Raw genomic sequence first — 18,291 nt, forward strand, 5'->3', positions numbered from 1 at the left:
ATTTTCATGTCGAGATTGAACGACTATTGTCAAGCTGCTTTTCTCCCAAATAAAGTGTTTGTGCGTCATTCATTATTTTCGTCAGCATCCACAGTGTTGGTTATATTTTTGACATTTTAGAACAATAGTTTGCCATAAACATCGGTTAATCATCACAAGTTCTTTCCCATTTGAACAGTTCGACACAGTTGTCCAGTAGGAGGCGCTAAATACGGTGGCTGAAAAGTAGGCAGCGAGGCGTTGGTGGGATCTGATATGGAGCTGAACTTAAGAATTTGTGCCACTGTTCTTTTAAGTGCAGCGTAGTTTGAGAGGCCTCCGCTTAGATCGACTCCACGTTAACATTTGGTCATATCATCGCCTGGTGTATTCCACCGGTTTAGTGAGTGTATGACCAGGAGTGGTGGCCGAGCTTGAGTTGGGTGCGCGGCTCCGGCGAGGACTGCGGCGGCGATGGAGCGTTGGAGGGGCAGAGTGGCCCTGGTGACTGGAGCCTCAGTGGGCATTGGAGCGGCGGTTGCCAGGGCTCTGGTCCAGCAGGGCATGAAGGTGGTGGGATGTGCGAGGAATGTCGACAAGATCGAGGTGAGTTGTCTAACTACTGTACACAGTTTCTCCTAAAGTCCATTAAAGCTACAGCGCTTAGGCTAACACGGGTTAGCCGTCGCTAGCTGGGCAACTTCAGCTAAAGTGGATCACATTTAGGAGACGTTGCGGTGGTCAAACGATTTTAAAACCTTGTGTGAAAACAATATCAAAGGAGGCCTAAATGGAGTTTGACCTGCAGACACCCGAGTGCTCTTAGAAACTCTTAGCTGTCGTTATTATCGGCTGTACTGCTCCAGCGGCTAACACTGTCTTGAAATACAAATGTTTCAATGATCAAGTTGAACGGATCAATATCAAAGTGTTCTAATCGATTGTTGAACGTCATGAAATCGATCCGTTTCTCGAAATTCTAAAATATGGAAAAGAAAAGTCTCAGCCTATACGTTGAGGAGTCTGAACCATTTTTCTTATCATCACTATACATCTAACTAGCAATTGTGTCTTGAATGAACAAGCAAGAAAACTGAGTTTAGACGTCACACCGTGTGCATCTAACATTTTCTTATGTGTAGGTAGTTTCTAGTACTGTTTCTATGCGTCAGTGACCACGGTTACATGATGGCAGTGAAAACGAAACTATTGTTCTTAAGGAAATATCTGATTCTTATGCATGTAAGGTGGGTACACATGGTCAAATACTGAAGCTTTTTTTTATTTTTTTTATAAATCTATCATATGAAGGTAAGAAACATTTGATCAACATGTCTGTGCAGGTGCACATCACACACATAAGGATTCTGCCTCATCATCGATTGAGAAGTTCATCCTCCTTGCCACAAATCTCTTATGAGCCCACCTTTCAGCATTTCCCCATTTAATTGCATTTAATTGTAAACATTGGGCAACATTACAAATTACATGGTAGAAATTTAAATATTCAACGTGAAGTCTGTGTCAATGTTTGTCATGTTTGTTCAGGGAACATTTGCTGGATTTTTTTTTTTTAGCATCATTTAAAATGGTTGTTATGGTATTATTAAGTACATTGGTACCTCGGATTTCGAACGTCCGGGACTTCGAACAAATCGGAGTTCGAACAAAAATTTCGAGATTTCGAACGAACGCCCACGAAAAAAGCTGTAAAAAAACATAAGGTGCGAGGACCGACCAGCTGACCCACGACGCGCTTTGTTGTTGTGTATAACGCAGCCTCTGTCTGCAGACGTGTCCCGTTAGCTACATTTACTGACTGTTTTTTCTTCATATTGAGGTGTAAAACCTTTCCTGTCTCCGCACTGGACCGTGGTAGAGTGTCACAGGGGAGGTGCACGCTCTCCACACCTCCGAGGCTGGAGCGCTCACTCCAGGGTTTGATGTCCTGTTGTGGGCTGGAGCTGGGACAGGGATGAGGCGAGTCTGGGACAGAGCTAAGTTACTTGGTTTATGACTTTGTCACAGCCAAACTGCACAGAAGCGCACATTCAGAGCTGGACATGCACCGGGCACCTCTTCACTTCTGGAGAGACGTCACTCACTCTGCAACCCCTCCCACATGCAGCGGCCACACACATAGAGGAACAGTGCACCTGCAGCAGACACTCTACATTCACTCCTACAAAAGCCTATTTTAATGCTTGGAACGCATCATTTCTTTTTCCATTCATTGTAATGGGAAAAATCGATTCAGATTTCGAACAAATCGCTTCTCGAACGGCCGTCTGGAACGGATTGTGGTCGAGAACCAAGGTACCACTGCACTCATATCGGTGCTTGGTATCAGCAAGTACTCAGTTGTCTGTACTTGTACTTGGTTGGCTAATGTCACACTCAGACCGGCGGGTGTTGCTTAGCTATGCTAACAGCCTGCTGCAGAAGAACTAGCAGTCTCACTATCATGATCCCCGAAAACTCTCTGTGCTCTGTCAAGTGTCCATTACTCCAATGAAGTTAGAAGACTTTATTGGAGTAAATGGAGCATTTGACTTTAGCCTGAGTCATTGTGAGTGAGCAGGCAAAGGTGACAAGAGGCTGTATAATGGGATTACAGGAGAGAGGGAGTGACACTTCTGAGATTATCATCTGTTCACAAGCATGCACTGTGATTTAAAGGGTTCCAAAGGTTGACTGGTGTGGTTTTACAGCACTTCCTTTAGTTAAGTGTAATGATAAGCAGATATGACATGTAGATGCAGGTCTTTGTAAGCAACTGGTAGATCTGTGTGTGTGCATGTGCGTGCACCACTCAAAATAAAAGCTATGTGTGTATGTTTGATGTGGGATCGATCATTCATTCATAAATGGAATTACTGAAATCTAAAATGATACCCAAATCTCTTGATACTAATTGACCTGTTTCCCTTCCATTTTTCCCAATTGAGAGTCGATAAGTGATTTGCTAAGGAACTGAATTGTTAAGCAGTGTCAATAATAGAATTGGAAGTGTTAAAATCTGCTGAACTCCCATTCATGACGGTTAGGCTGGAAGGCTACACTGCCCTTCAGTTTGTATGTTTTTTGCCCTGAGTTGTACACAGCAATATTGGCTCTTGGTCTGGTGGCTTTAATGGACAAGAGTCATTGAAGCTATAAGTCCTTCTTCCTCAGAATTTGCTGATTCAGTGTCTCTAACAAACTCACATTGGAAGAAAGGGTACTACCATGCTGGGGCCTGCCTCATGCTACACTTGGACACCAAGACCATGGTGCCACATCCTTCCGGGTGCAAATGGCCTGCGAGTTTGAGACCCCTGCTCTAAATAAAGCTTTGGTGTGTTTTGCAGAAACTGGCTGCAGAGTGTCAGAGTGCGGGCTATAAAGGCATGCTGATCCCCTACAAGTGTGACCTTTCCAATGAGGAAGAAATTCTCTCCATGTTTTCCGCCATCAAGACCTTACAAAAGGGTGTGGATGTCTGCATTAACAACGCCGGCCTGGCACACACTGAACCCTTACTAAGTGGGACAACAGAAGGCTGGAGGGACATGATAAATGTAGGTGAACATCACACTGAAACACGACATTGAGGCATATCAGAGTACTATTGAATGAATGGCTAGAAGCCCATGGCTTCATGTAGCTGTAGAAGTTTCAAAACAAAATGAAAATTAATGTATTGAAAGAAAAAAAATGTCTGAACTCGCCTCCAAATCTACTCTGAGAAGAAGACCTGGCAGCCACTCAAAAAAGCCGATGCTATTTATATTTGTATAGTCAGGGCTCCATATTGAGAGTCGCAAAGTTTTTCTCCTCCACTACAGTTTTCTACACTTGAGTTGCTTACCCATCTGTTTCATGGTGTCTTCTGAAGTGTGTTTGTCGCTATTTCATCAGTATTGTTGATCTTGCGCAGTCATCCCTGCGGCAGTCTATCAATGCAGCAGCTGACATTCAGTCACTCTACAAGCTGGACATATCACTGAAAACCACACTCATAAACAAATGATTTTTCTTTGTTATATATAGATAATTGTTGTTTTTGCTGCAGGTAAATGTGCTAGCCCTCTCTATCTGTACCCGGGAGGCGTATAAATCCATGAGAGAAAGGAATGTGGATGATGGTCACATTATCAACATTAACAGGTAAGTGTTTTGGTGCATATGACCGCAAAACTGACCACCTAGTGTCGTAAAGAGGTCCAAGTGGAATTGCTCCATTTTAACTGACAACATGACTGTTAAGTTTTTGCTATTCAATAATCTACAGCCCGACTAAGGCAATAGCTCGATTAAGCCCCACAGTCCGATTGCGGTAGGGTGTCCCTTTTTTACATGCAGCGGCGGGACAACAAAAATGTTGTGTAATATCACCTCTGTGACAGGGGGTGCGCTGTGAGATCTTCAGTCCTTCCCATTGAACTGTCAATACAGGAAAAAGGGAGAGGTTGTGATACTGCTATGTTCTTCTACTTGGTCCACAGCGATTGTACTGAATGATCAACTACTCGAACTAAAGCGCCTTCTTTGTGCTCATGGTGGTATTTGTGGTACCCTCGCTCCCGCGCTGCTGTAGTTTCTCCCTCATCCCTCTTGCCAGAGAACCCACTGTGAGAAAACTAAACACTAGCATGTTGGCTTCTGACAACGATGCAAACTAATGATTTTGTTGCCAAAAGCAAGTCAAAACAAATCAGTACACCAGTTTTTTTGGCAGACTGTTGACTTCCTCAAATAACACTTATAACACAATAACACAAATAACAGTTTTGCAGCAACACGGCAATGGGAGGAGACAGGGGCTCTTTCAGCATGTCATCGCTCACCATGACCTGCTTGTGTCATTGCCAGTCAGATTTGTTCCTGTGTGCCACAGCACTAAGCACCTCTGCTCGAAGCACAGACTAACCATAAATATGTTAAGCATGACATAGCATGCCACCGTATCTGCAGCAGTCAACTCAAAAGGAGACTTCGACCTGGCAGTGGGTTTATGTGCAAGTTAGTGTTTTATAGTCTTGTCCACAAATTGAAATTTAATAGAAAATCGACTTTTCTGATTTTTTTTTTTTTCTTCCATGAAAAACTGAAAAACCACCAAACTGAGGTGCTGAAAAAATTTGAAGCATTGTTCGATCTGAATATGACTTATAAAATATTCACACAACAGAACCATGCTTTAGATCAGTGTGTGTAAGAGCCCTGATGTATATATCAGCGTTTACTTCAGTGGGGAAGCAGAAGCTCGCACAAGCGCGGATCACCCTGTTATGCTAAATGGTTACACGCAAAATTAGTCAAGCTATTAACTGCATTATTCAGGTAATGTACTACGACTAAGAGAAATTAAAATTTTTCCCTTATAGTTGAAGGCAATAATTTGTTTTTTCTGTGCCGGCATTTAACTGTGGTCAGTATTGCGTCAGGCAGTGGTCATGTACACACTGCTTTGTAAAATTATCAAGCAAGTAAATTGTATTAGTGTATGTATGTAATGTATGTATGATAGAAGCATGCTTTATTTATGCCTTCAATGAACACAACCTCCCACTTCAGTCTTATGGCTTTGTAATTGCTATATTTGAATAACTTCATCCAATAATGGCATTATTTTTGGACATTTTCAGGTGTGAGCTAATATGACTCCCACTTCAACTAATGATGCCATGAAACCAAGAGGGCCAAAATCCATAAATAGACAACTAGCCATTCAGAATATCAGGACATTCAAATACATATGTTTCATTGAGCAGGGTGGATTATGCCGATTATATCGTGATCGTCTCTATGGATCCGAGCTGATTTTTGTGTTGCTGCACGCGTTTACTCCATGTGTCATAATAACTGATTTAATTCTCAAAAGAACACTACACCTCTTTTTTATCATGAATTATGTTCTTACCTGATCTGAGACAAGTTGATACATGCACTCAAGTGTTTGTTGTATGTTGCTATTTGGTTAGTATGGTTAGTGGTGTCATTATGATCCGAAACCTAAGTTAGAAGTGACCATGGACTTCCAGATTTCCCCTATTTAAGTTAAGTTATGTGAGTAGTTACTTGACCCAAAAAGGTTGGACCCACTGCACAGTGCTCCTTCGTCTAATTCCGCTATACATTGTAGTTCTTGCTTTAAAAATGGCCCGGGCAGAATTGGATCTGGTTCATTACGGAATTTACACGGAATATCACAGAATTTGATATATGGCTGAACTGTTTTTGTGTGGAAGAGGGGCATGTGTTTAGGTGTTTTTGTAAGGAGTCTGGACACTGGTAGGCATAGTGAGCCGCTGCACCCACAGGGCTGTATGGAGCTCTGCCTGTCAGTGAGAGAGCTGTGAGTGAGGCAGAGGTGGGGACTTGGCCACTAGTTGTAAAAGTTGTCTCTTTTGTTTCAGTTTTTTGAAAAGAGTGTCAGTGCTTTTTGTCGAGCCGAATTTGTTGTACAGGTGAACACCCAGGTACTTGTGGAAAGAGGTCCACCAGCAGCTCCTTGGTTTTACACGCGTTGATCTAGAGGTGGTTTCTCACGCACCAGTCCACAAAGTTCTGTGTCAGCTCCCTGTCTGTCTTGAGACTTATAATCGTACGAGTCAGTCATGTATTTCATTATTTCACTTTTAAAGAGATTCAAGAAGATGAATATAACATTTGGTGTAGGTAATTTGTGTCATTCTCGTCTACACCCACATTTTGTGGCATACAATTTTTTAGACCACCAACTTTTTGGGCCACTGAGTGTGCATTTCAAACACAGATTTTGGGTCTTTTTAAAATAAATATGGAGTTTACTGTATATGTATCAAAACGACCCACTTACAGTTTTAATTCAGTCTATTAATAAACCAACTAAAACTTCACTTTCTCACTCCTAAAGCGTCGCATATTGATTATTTTCAAGTGAACCAGACTTCTCCGCCCATATCGTGTTGCATGGTGTTTAAATGGAATCAGTTTATTCCCCTCCCCCCTCATGTGACTGATAAACATCACCTAAAACAATGCCTGTTCCATGTTTTCACAGCATGTGTGGACATCGAGTCATCCCTAATTCTGATGTTCATTTTTACTCTGCCACTAAGTACGCCGTGACCGCACTGACTGAGGGACTGCGACAAGAGCTGCAAGAAGCAAAGACACACATCAGAGCCACAGTAAGTCTGCTATCGGTGTCCAGCTTCTTTTCACCTAAGTTATTGTTCAAGGAAGATGCCACCTTCATTGTATAATGGAATACGTTCTTCCCTGATCGAGTTTTTTAGGATCACCTAAGTTAGAAGCGACCCAGCACTTCAGATAATAACTAGACTTTATTTTGCCCTACCATTCTTGGGTCATATAACTATGCAACCTCATTTAAATGGGGAAAACGTACACATGCTTGGTTGCTTCTAATTTAGGTGTCTTTTGGATCCTAATGAAAACAATCTAAATGCGCTGCACACCTGAAAGATTGAGTGCGTGCACATTGTTGGGTGTATCAACTCCTCTATGATCTGTTTAGTACTTATTTCGTTTTGGAAACATCTAATTTAATTGAGTAGGGCTGCAGCGAATAATACGTTTTTTTTCTGTGCTGGAATAAATTAGTAATTGAGTATATGTGCTACTGAATATTTTTTGGATTAATCACGTATAATATTATATATTGTGCATTATCCTCACGGGTGTATGATACCATTGAAGGCTATTATATTACAGCTACACAACAAAACATGACATTTCTCTGAATTAATGACAAAGTGGTATCTATTTATTTTTCAACACAAATAGAAAAAATAGTTTAAATGATTGTCAGAAAACAGGCGGACATCAGTGATAGTCATACTTTGGAAGCGATTCTGAACAAGTGCATACTACATCAAAATTAGCAGAGTGCTAACCATGTTGGCAGCGGCTGGCTGGTTTTAAAGTTTTTGTATGGCGGATGACAAGTTACAACAGCCTCTGTCGTCTAATCTGAGCTGACAACATCTTGGCTAACATTATCACCTTTTTACTTTCAGCTTCATAACTCCACAGCACGGGCTCCATCCACAACTCATTAACTTTAAGAGCAAACGTGTGACCCCATCGTAATAAAAAGCTTTTTTTTTTTCTGTGTTCAAAATAACTTGAAATACTCTGAATGTACTTGAAATTCTTATACAAATACTTTCAAGGCATTAAAGGAGCTTTTGTTTAAATAAGGTGATATAAAAACTTGAATACAGCCACCATAGTGATTTATTGTGCTATTGTCAAACTGATGCAAAATAAACAATATTTTGCTGTTTAAATGTATGTAACAAATTATTCAATCTTGGGAGTGATCCAGATCACTATATGGATGCAGGATTTCTTTTTTCTAATTATGAATTGTGAAACACTCTTCAGCAAATCATTGAGATTGGTACCATAACAGTTTGCCCATACTGTCATTGAGCCAGTGGTGCAAAGGATAACGCATCTGACTGCGGATCAGATGATTCTAGGTATGATCTCCTGGCTGGCTCCAATGTTTTTACCCGCTCCATTTGTCTGTCTTAGTGGAAAAGTGAAAAGTTATGGATAGGTTTGCATGAAATATATGCAAAATATGTGAAACGGACAATGCACAAAGACTTCAATTTGGCAAGTGATTTTCATCAATTCAGGCGTTCAGTATACACGCTATGCACACTTTCTATGTCTCCACACTGCCTTGGGGTCTAGGGGTCAGGAACCTATGGCACAACCTGATGTGATGTGTTCTTCTCTTTAGTGTATATCACCTGGGATAGTAGAAACTGAGTTTGCCTTTCGGCTCCACAAAAATGATCCAGAGAAAGCAGCTGCTGTGTATGAAAACATGAAGGTAGGACTGCTCCGCAGGGGATTACCCCAAAAGTGTCGTCTTGTACAGTTATGCATCTCGACTGTTTGTGTGATCATGCAGTGCTTGAAAGCGGAAGACGTAGCCAGTGCTGTCACTTACGTCCTTAGCACCCCGGCCCATGTGCAGGTATCGTCCTAACTCTTAACACTGTTTAGCCATTTTGTGTGTCATTGGTTTTAATGCGTCATGCTTGTGCTTCAGATTGGGGATTTGCAGATGAGGCCAGTGGAGCAGATGTCGTAGAAGAGTGGATTCTGCAGGAAGCAAACACAGCTACTACGTTGACCAATTAGTGACCTCTGCTGTTAAGGGTGGTAGGGAGCCGAACTTAACAAATTGACGACAATAGTTATCATGGGTCAAGCCCTGAAGGCAACAGAGTTGGGAAATGAAGTGGATGTTGGGCACCACTCTGAAACACTACTGGACTTAGTTTTGCGTTATTTTGTTTTGTTTTTTCCTCACTAGATTGTTGACCACTTCGTACTGAGCCAACTGTGAAGCTACGATAGAATCAAAAAGCAAAGGAGTGTGTCATGTTGTATCTCATGATCTTTCTGTCTCTCTTGTTCTTTTTTTTTTAAACATTTTAAAATTGTCACATCGACTTGGTCCATACTGTAGTTTCATAAATGCCAATCATAGATGATACTCTAATTCAGCCTACCTAACCACCTGTACAGTATCTGTCCATGTTGACTGTGTACTATCGCAAACATTGTACTAGCAATGACCTGGAAGGTATGACATGATTTATTATTATTATTATTATCATTCTTTTAGTACTTGTGGTTACATTTGGTCTCCGCTGTTGCTGTTAATTCTGCACTTTAAATTCGTGGGAGGTAATTGAATTGGCAAACTTCAACTAAGATTGTACCTTAGAAAATGTAATCTTCTCACCGGAAAGGAATCGAAGTATTACCAATGACATGTTGATGTAGCAAGTTGGAGGCTCTGGAAGTTTGTGTTCAACCTCACTTGGCTTCAATCAAGATCTGTGTGACCTTTTAACCATCAGTCAATCACTTTTATTGCCCATACCCTATTGTTTTTCGTCAAATAAATGATTCATCCAAAACAGAGCGGTTGTTTTATGTGTTTGTGTGACTATGGTGGCTGTGCGGGTTATATAATGCCATTCATTCCATTGATTTTACAAGAAAAAATGAGTTAAGTGACATTGTTGGTGCATCTGCCAACTGCAGATGCATTGCAACCTGTTTCAAGTTGAAAGAGAATGGTCCAACTAGTGAAAATATTCAGTGAGCTCCACTTGTGTGTACGGAAATGCTGACTGGATCTGGACTCATTTCAGCCTAGGTAAGCAGAACACCAACTCTGACGGAATAACATGTCAGATCCTGAAGAGGGGCAGTAACTAGGCCTGCCGTGATAAACATTAATTGAACAGTTATGAAAAATGATCTCTGTCATTTGGCCTCCATGAACTGCCATCCGAATGTTCACTTGATTGATTTCTTTGTCTCCTGCTTCAGTTTATTTTCACCCGCAGTCAGGAGTTAGTCGCTCTGCATCCGTCTGCGGACGCATCTCCAGGTGCACTCGTAGTACCAAGGAATGAACAAAGTGCACCCACATCGAAATTCATCAGTCAATGAGAGAAGAAACGCATTGTTGGAAGAAAAGAGAAGATTTTCACAGAGCCAAAGGGGTACGAATGTTTTGGCCCAAAAATGTGGACGAGCTATTCCGTCAAATTTGTTCACTACAAACATCAAACATGCATGCCACTGAGCACTTCAAGTTTAGGGTTTGTTATAAAGACTACAAATTATTTTTTTCTTTTAAAAAGTATAGATCAGTTATTATCGATATTTTTAAAGATATTTGACATTTACTCGAAATACATTTTGTTAACAACACTAAAAATGAAAGAATGACATTTTAAGATTGTGCTTGAGTTGACAATAATATTATTTATCGGCAATAATTTGTGGAATAATGAATCAACCAGCAAAAGTTGTTATGGTGACAGGCCTAGCAGTAACAGAATGCTACAGAGGATCACGCTGGGTGGCACCGCTGTTAAGATGAGGAAACAGAGTTATAATTCACATGGACTCTCTAAAATTGACCAATCAATTTCTGCTCCAATATTCAGATAGCAGAGTCAAATTTTTACATTGTTAAAAACACATAAAAGCGTGGATATCTTGTGCCTTGTCACAACGGACCAGGTTGCTGGTTGTGCAGGTAGTATTTTCTTTGGGATGTTTCCATCTTATGGAAGCTCAGAACTGCCAGTATGCATTGAACTCCATTAATGTACTGCAAAATGTGAACGTGTCAGGTAAATGCTACAAACAGTACCCTTTCAAATGGTGCTGGCGGCGCTAATGTAGTGGAGTAACTCGCCTGCCGTGTTAATAAAGTGGGTAAAAGTATTAATTCATTGATGTTGATGTTATTTATTTATTTTGTACTTTCCATGATCATTCATTTTCTTTAGTCCAAGTCTCATGATGTCAACGTACCAAACTTATTGAGCGCAATTGTGCATGCACATAACTGAGGCATTATGAGAAAGTGTGCCGTTTGTAGCAGTGAGCACAGGTTTTGCCTGTAAAAATGAGTTGGCAATACATTCGAGAGAGTTTTGCACTACGTTAAAACGTGTTTGCAGTACGTTCTAATGAGACAGCCCAATCCAAACAATTTCAATTACATTGACAATTCTGAGCTTTGGCACCATCTCATTATTGAATCTATGCCACAGAGAATGAGGCAGTTGGAGTGGTCACATGTGCATGGACACATCCATGCAAACAGAAAATGCACACAACAGTAACCAGTTCTGGACAACTACCGTCAATACATGCTAATCGCTTCAAAACAATCCAAAATCAGAATCAGAATCAGAAAAACTTTATTAATCCTAAGGGAAATTGTGTTTGTAACATGCTCTGTACACAACATATCACAATAAATTAAAAAGAAATAATATAATATTATAAAGTGCAAAAAAAAAAGTGATACAGAAGTGGTTAGATACAAATAAATGAATTGGCTCACAAATCTGGACACTTGGCTTGGAGTATGAAAAGACTTGAAATACTAAAACTAGCATAACAAATACCTCATTGTTCTCACAAATGTTGCATTTACACTTGATAGAAATGAGTAAGTGGCCCGTCAGAGGCTTGTTTGAAAAAGAGATTTTTCAGTCTGTTGTTCGTTGGAGCTGATGGTGGAAATAATGGTGGACTTGTCATGGTTTCTTCCACTCTCAGTGGATTTCTCATCCAGGGCATACGGTGTCACTGACAGCTTTAACCTCTGTGGGATTAGGAGTAAAATTGCTGTGTCAAGTAGGAAGATGAGCAAATGAAACGTTGGGTTGGACGTCCCTCACCTGCACGATTGAACCAGGGAGCACACAGACAGTATGAAGAGCTCCTAAAGGAATCCAAATCATGGAGGCCAGAGCGATCACCCAGCCCACCCCCTGAGCCCACGGAGGGAAAACATACTCCTCATATCTAGCAGGGTTGAACCCGATGATGGCGAAAACTAGAATAACCTGCAAAGAAAGGTGTCCATAATAGTCAGTAAAGTGGCATTTTACTTCCAACATCTGTTGGTATCATGACAAGGCAATGGCATCATTACACGTGAGAATGAACACTGACTTTTAAAGTAACTCCTTATATTGAGTTTAAGGATTAACATGGCATTAACATGGTGTCTTGGTCAAATTAAACATGCAACACATTCCGTAAGAAAATAAATTAAAGAATTACATAGACCTTTTGACATAGATTGAGAAGAGACACTGTTATTTCCATGAATGGATTCTCTCACTACCATCTAATGGTATTGGGAAATTTCAATGTACTTAATATTTATGACTTCTGAGTAGCGATGGGCTTATGAGGCCTCAACAGATTGCGCCGCCTGGTCAGCTCTGCAAGTAAGGATACCATTGGAGCCCATCACTACCTTTAAGTAACCTAATGTGAAGCCTCATGTTGACTTACAGCAACAAGAATAGGATCAACAATCCACCAGCACAATCTGAAAAATATGTTTGCTCCTCTCCCAGTCATAGCTTCCAGGTTATTAGACAGTCGAGTCACACCTGCACACATAAAAGTACAATATTTGAAGCTCATATTGTTGCTGCACTGTGAAGGTGTTGAATATTCAAATGACCTCACCATAGGCCCAGCAGAGGGCTAAGATCTCAAAGAAAGCCAGAAATATGACCGACACAATGCCGGTGTAGTGGTCCATCAGCTGGAAAACATAAATGCCCACCTGGACAGAAATGTCATTTGAAATATGTTCGAAATGTTACCCTCCTCAGAATTCAGCTCTTCCACCTGCATGACGCAAGGGATCCCAAGGAGGAAGGCAGCACCACAAACGGCAAGAACAAACAGCTCCTTCCTCTTGAAAATGCCCAGCAGAAGCTGTTCGTATTGATCCATGAGGCTTGTGATCATCACCTCCACCATTGCAAACTGGTGTCAGAAAACAATCAAGTTTAGTTTTAGAAGAATTCTGCGTGTGCGTCACTGATAAGAGTACCTCGCTGTCTAGGCCGAGGCAGACTAGCATGAAGAAGAAGAGCACAGCCCACAGCTGAGGCACCGGCATATTGCCAAAGGCTTGTGGGTAAACTATGTAAACAAGACCTGGGCCTGGACACATAAACCCAGTTGAGTTAAAAGCATATAGAAAAGGGAAACTTTGTGGTTACCGTCGACTGCAAGGTCCTTGACTGGGATACCCTGCAGGTGAGACATGTATCCAAAAGCAGAGAAGATGACAAATCCTGACAAGATACTGGTCAGTGAGTTGATGATGCTGATGGCCAGAGTGTCCCTGCAGCGGTGGAGAACATTTTAGAGTGTGTCCTAAATCTCAAATGGAATCAAGGCTGTACTTCAAGATATTGTTGTTGAAGGAGTTGTAGCTGGACATGGCGATGAGGGAACCAAAACCAATGCCAATGGAGTTGAAGATCTGGGCAGCTGCATTCACCCACACCTTGAGAAAACCACCACCAACATATGGGGAGAGGGGTCAATAAAATTTATTCACATAGCACCATTCATTGAATTATACAGCTCCACTTCCCATAAAAATTCAGAGTTCAGATCAGCATCCTTTTGCAGTTTAGTATTTGACACTGTACGCAGTACCAGCCATCCTCTCGTTCATCGTGGGATCATCTTGTATCAGTGGACAGACACACTATAACCCCAGAACCCTTTGCTGTTGGGGTCTTCTCAAGCTTCCTATTTATGTTTGGACATTTCTGTTTTCTTTCGACTTTGTCACTTTAGACTCTTGTTATCACTGTTTCCACTTCGGGCTCTCTTGATCACAATAATCTGAGGCAGGCCTAAACAATTGGAATATAAAAACCGGTGCTGTGCTCCCTTCCCTTCCCCTCGCATGGGTTTATTTTGTCTGTTCATTCTTGTTGTGTTTAACTCAACATGACTCGACCGATCGATGAGATCTCCTTAGCTGTGTACTTGTTAGGTTGACTCCTTTGGTCTCACTTTTTTTTCTTGGCTCTCTTCTTCTCCTTCTCCTTTAGTTGCGAGCTTAGCTTACCACCATGTATTATGATTTATTGTTTGTGACTGTTGAGTTCATACTGTGTTGATCCATCACTTTCTGTCCACATTTTGAACTTTGCTTGTTATTCATTGTGTGCACAACAGAGTTTGGACTTCTCCCTATGGATGTGTATATGATGTTTTTGAACTTTGACTACTGTAATAAAAGTGTTGAATTAATATCAAGAACACACAGGTGAACCAACCAGGTGTCAGTTGAAGCACCAGAGAAAAACTGATCTTCAGAAACGTGATTGGCTAACCTGCTCTTTGTGCGCTTCATTGGCTGGAACAAATACCTCCACCAGGTCCTTTGAGAACCCCAGTTAAAAACCGCTGCCCTAAACCAAATAAAGACTACAAACTAACCCAAACCAGCCCACACACTCCTGTACCAACACTATATTTGAAATAGTATCAATACTAACATGATCACATTTACCACATTCAAGTGAAAGGGCAGCCATCAAAGTACACATCAAAAGCAGTAAATAACTGACCATCATCATCCTTACCTCCACTGAGAGCAGTTTATCCCATTCAGGTATGATGAAGAAGTAAATTCCATCTATAGCCCCGGGAAGTTGTGTGTTGTTGATCAGGAAGGCAATCAGTGTAACGTAAGGGAACAAAGCAGTGAAGTACACCACCTAAACAAATCATCAAAACATCAGAAATGTTCGATTGAAATTGTAAATATTTATTTGTGACAGCGGTAGAAGAGGAAGTTGTTAATAAATGAGATGAAGGATGAGTCGAATGAACTGTTTGCATCAGTATTGTGATTACAATGGTTTTCTTTACAATGTCATGTCAAAGCTGAATGAACAGTGAAGGCTGAGGTGACTGCACATAAAGTCAGTGTTCCCTCTGTTGGTTATTATTCAGTGATTTATGATAAGTAGGAAAACACTGTTGAGTCTGAAATAGGGGGAAACAAACCATTTTGCTGAGGACGGACAACACAGGAACCAGTGGAAGTCAACTTCACTGTCTGTGTGTGTGTGCCGTCACAATGAAATAAATTCAATGCCCAAGTGCTTCTTTTAAAAAGACTTGTGTGATATTCACCTTGCCCGTCGATTTCACGCCCTTAAAGATGCAAAAGTAAATAAGGATCCACGCAAGTCCCAAAATGAGGAACAGCTGCCAACGTAACCCTCCAGCGTCTTCCACTCCCTCTGTTTGCTCCAACATCTCATACCTGCAAAAACACATTCCACTGGACATTAGTTTGTCTCCTGATACCATTGATCATTGATTTGCATCAATGTGTGCAGAACAATAGATGAGTGAGTGGCACAGTTATCAGATGAGTTATACAACAGATAAATGCCCAAACACACAACCCCACACCTGCTGCTATTTCCACGTTTTTTCCTACAGTCCTGCTGACCCCGTCTCACTTTTGACCGTGCCTCCAGCAGGTCCCTGTGCTTGTGTACTGTCACAGTGAATGGACTCGCTGTCACTACGTGCTGAAGTAGCTTTGCCTCTGCGTGTTGCTTTCTGTCACACTGACTATACAATCTTCATCACAGCATGACTATTCCTCTTTAGAATCTGAGTTGGTCAAATTCACTCTCCTGCTCCGTTATGCTTCCACTGCTCAACCACAACCTCCCTATTGTCCTCGACCTGGAGAACAGTTTTCAAGCTTCATTTACACCAAAACTTTGATAAAAACGCTCCGTTGCTCAGATTGAAGTTACGGATGTACGCTACCCGCTTGTGTTAAGTAGTACAACATATTTGATGCCAATGCCAATTTTGTGATATTGGCGCCAAAAGGGTTTACATTGTTCCGGCGTAATAAAACACTGCCGCAGCTGAGATGTGGTGTATTCAAGGGTGGTCTACATCAGAATGAGTGAACTCTGACTGTCGATGTGCCATTTCACAATACTGCCTGTGTTCACCTCTTTGTTTCGCATTTTAAGACTCCAGAGATGGGGACTCAAGTCTGTAACTTGCATTCGAGTTGCACCTATGAGTGATTTGAAAATTGACTTGGACTCAAGGGAAAAAGGCTGAACTCATTTGTGACTCGTGCACAATGTTCAGTTTCCTTTGTTCTCCAGCCACTGACACCATTACGCTGGCCGTCGTAGCGCCGTTGGAGCCGTCCACCAGACAATAACCAACAGTTGTTATTGCCTCTGAATGCTATGGTACCCTTTGTTTGGTGATGCCCCTCACCTTTAGGTATGACCTACCTGAAGAACTCTTGACTGGCTGTGGTGGTGTAGTTGCTAGAGCCGTTGTTGCTGCAGTTGGGTGTGTTCCACGTGTTGTTGCAGCCAAGCCAAGGCAAAGGGTTCTGGAAGGAACTGAACAGATAGTAAAGGGCCCAGGCGATCACCACGTTGTAGTAGGTGCTCATAATGAAGGAGATGGCTACTGATGCCACTCCCACACCTAGGGGAACATAGACAAAGATGAGGACTTCTCATTTGAACATTTTCACTGTTTTATTATTTTGTTTATACCTTTTAGAAGTGGGCAGGCATTAGCCAAAGCATGGACAGGTCCTTTCCTCATATACTGACCAATGATCAGCTCCAGGTAAAGCAACGGGATGCCAAGCAGCACCAGCATTAGCAGGTAGGGCACCAGGAAAGCACCTGTAAGTAGGTTACATACCCAAGGTCGAGATCAGGTTTGAGAGCAGAGTAAGGCATACGTAGTAAGTATGTATGTAGTGTGGGTACAAATAAAAAGAAATATCTCCAATACCACCGGAAATTCAAAATTCCTTTTTTTTTTTTTTAATAATGTCCACCAACACAAGATCTTTCAATGAATCTACTCTCCTTCCTTTTCAAAGTTCATTCTCTGCACTTCACTCTCCTCTCCTATATATATATATATGTGTGCGTGAGTGTGTGTATGTATTGCTCACTCTTTTTAAATTGTTGATTGAAAAACATTATATATTTTTTTTTTATTATAGTGGGATGCGTCACTGGTTCACATGTAATGATCTCTTCTAAAACTGCAGTGATCTACATTACTCTGCAGTGTGTTTCTGCCCCTTGAGATTGTTCCTTGGATCAGTGTTTAGGTACAGAGGGAGAGTGAATAGACTTCAAGAGGTTCTATTCTGCTGCAGTAAAGTGAAGCACTTTTTTTTTACGATAGATCTTACGTTCATTGGACAATGACGTAGTGGAGATGTGGCTTCAGTTTACTAGATGAATGTACAATGGGTTGTCAATAGAGACTATTTCAAACCCTGTCAAGAAGCTTTAAGTAAGCACTGCGGTATAGTTACATGTAAGCAGAAAACCACTTCCACTCAGTCCTCTCTCAATAAAACAGTTAAAATGAGGCCATAAAAAGCTCATAAAAGCAATTGAATGGAAAAGTCAAAATTGTTTTAACATTGTTTTATACAAATTACCCAAAATCTCAATATAATAAAATGTTTGTCTTTGATAGATCATGTACAACGTGATACGAGGTATATTTCTTCATTTATTATATAAAGTGGGCATTAGAACCTGTGTGATCATCATGCATGTGTTTTTTAATACAAGTCAAGTGTAGTGATACACTTTAACAACTTGCATACCTGCAACATTTTAACAGGCAGTTTATTGGCTGGCATCTTGTTTCTCACCTCCTCCACTTCTGTAGCACAGGTAAGGGAACCTCCAGACGTTGCCTAGTCCCACAGCATAGCCCATGCCAGCCAGGGTGAACTCCAACTGCCTGCTCCATGTTGCTCTGCTCTGCTGTGGTTTCACCTCTCCTTGGAACATCTCTGCTTTCCTCCTGAACCCAGACTCCATTCTGAAGATTGAAGTGACTGGGGTAATATAAGCTGTTTTTACTACCATTAATGATTACCTG

General features: G+C 41.3%; 2 protein-coding genes across 2 annotated transcripts; one reads left to right on the forward strand and one right to left on the reverse strand.

Moving 5' to 3' along the window:
• Window positions 1–221: 221 nt before the first annotated feature.
• dhrs11a (dehydrogenase/reductase 11a) lies at window positions 222–9,911 on the forward strand. The gene is made up of 7 exons (XM_053848048.1): window positions 222–585; window positions 3,330–3,539; window positions 4,034–4,128; window positions 7,007–7,136; window positions 8,726–8,818; window positions 8,900–8,965; window positions 9,041–9,911. Exons 1-7 carry the CDS (start codon window positions 454–456, stop codon window positions 9,080–9,082), a joined length of 768 nt encoding a protein of 255 aa, XP_053704023.1. The 5' UTR covers window positions 222–453; the 3' UTR covers window positions 9,083–9,911.
• A 2,084-nt stretch (window positions 9,912–11,995) lies between these two features.
• si:ch211-283g2.1 (sodium-dependent dopamine transporter) lies at window positions 11,996–18,230 on the reverse strand. The gene is made up of 13 exons (XM_053846431.1): window positions 18,059–18,230; window positions 16,926–17,060; window positions 16,653–16,854; window positions 15,508–15,640; window positions 14,952–15,086; window positions 13,752–13,855; window positions 13,566–13,690; window positions 13,394–13,506; window positions 13,186–13,326; window positions 13,021–13,120; window positions 12,841–12,941; window positions 12,216–12,383; window positions 11,996–12,139 (listed from the first exon to the last, which is right to left on the reverse strand). The coding sequence occupies exons 1-13, from the start codon at window positions 18,228–18,230 to the stop codon at window positions 11,996–11,998; spliced, it is 1,773 nt and encodes a 590-aa protein (XP_053702406.1).
• Window positions 18,231–18,291: the final 61 nt, after the last annotated feature.

The sequence above is a fragment of the Synchiropus splendidus genome, chromosome 17 (genome assembly GCF_027744825.2).
Source record: "Synchiropus splendidus isolate RoL2022-P1 chromosome 17, RoL_Sspl_1.0, whole genome shotgun sequence".
In the NCBI taxonomy this organism is placed as follows: domain Eukaryota; kingdom Metazoa; phylum Chordata; class Actinopteri; order Syngnathiformes; family Callionymidae; genus Synchiropus; species Synchiropus splendidus.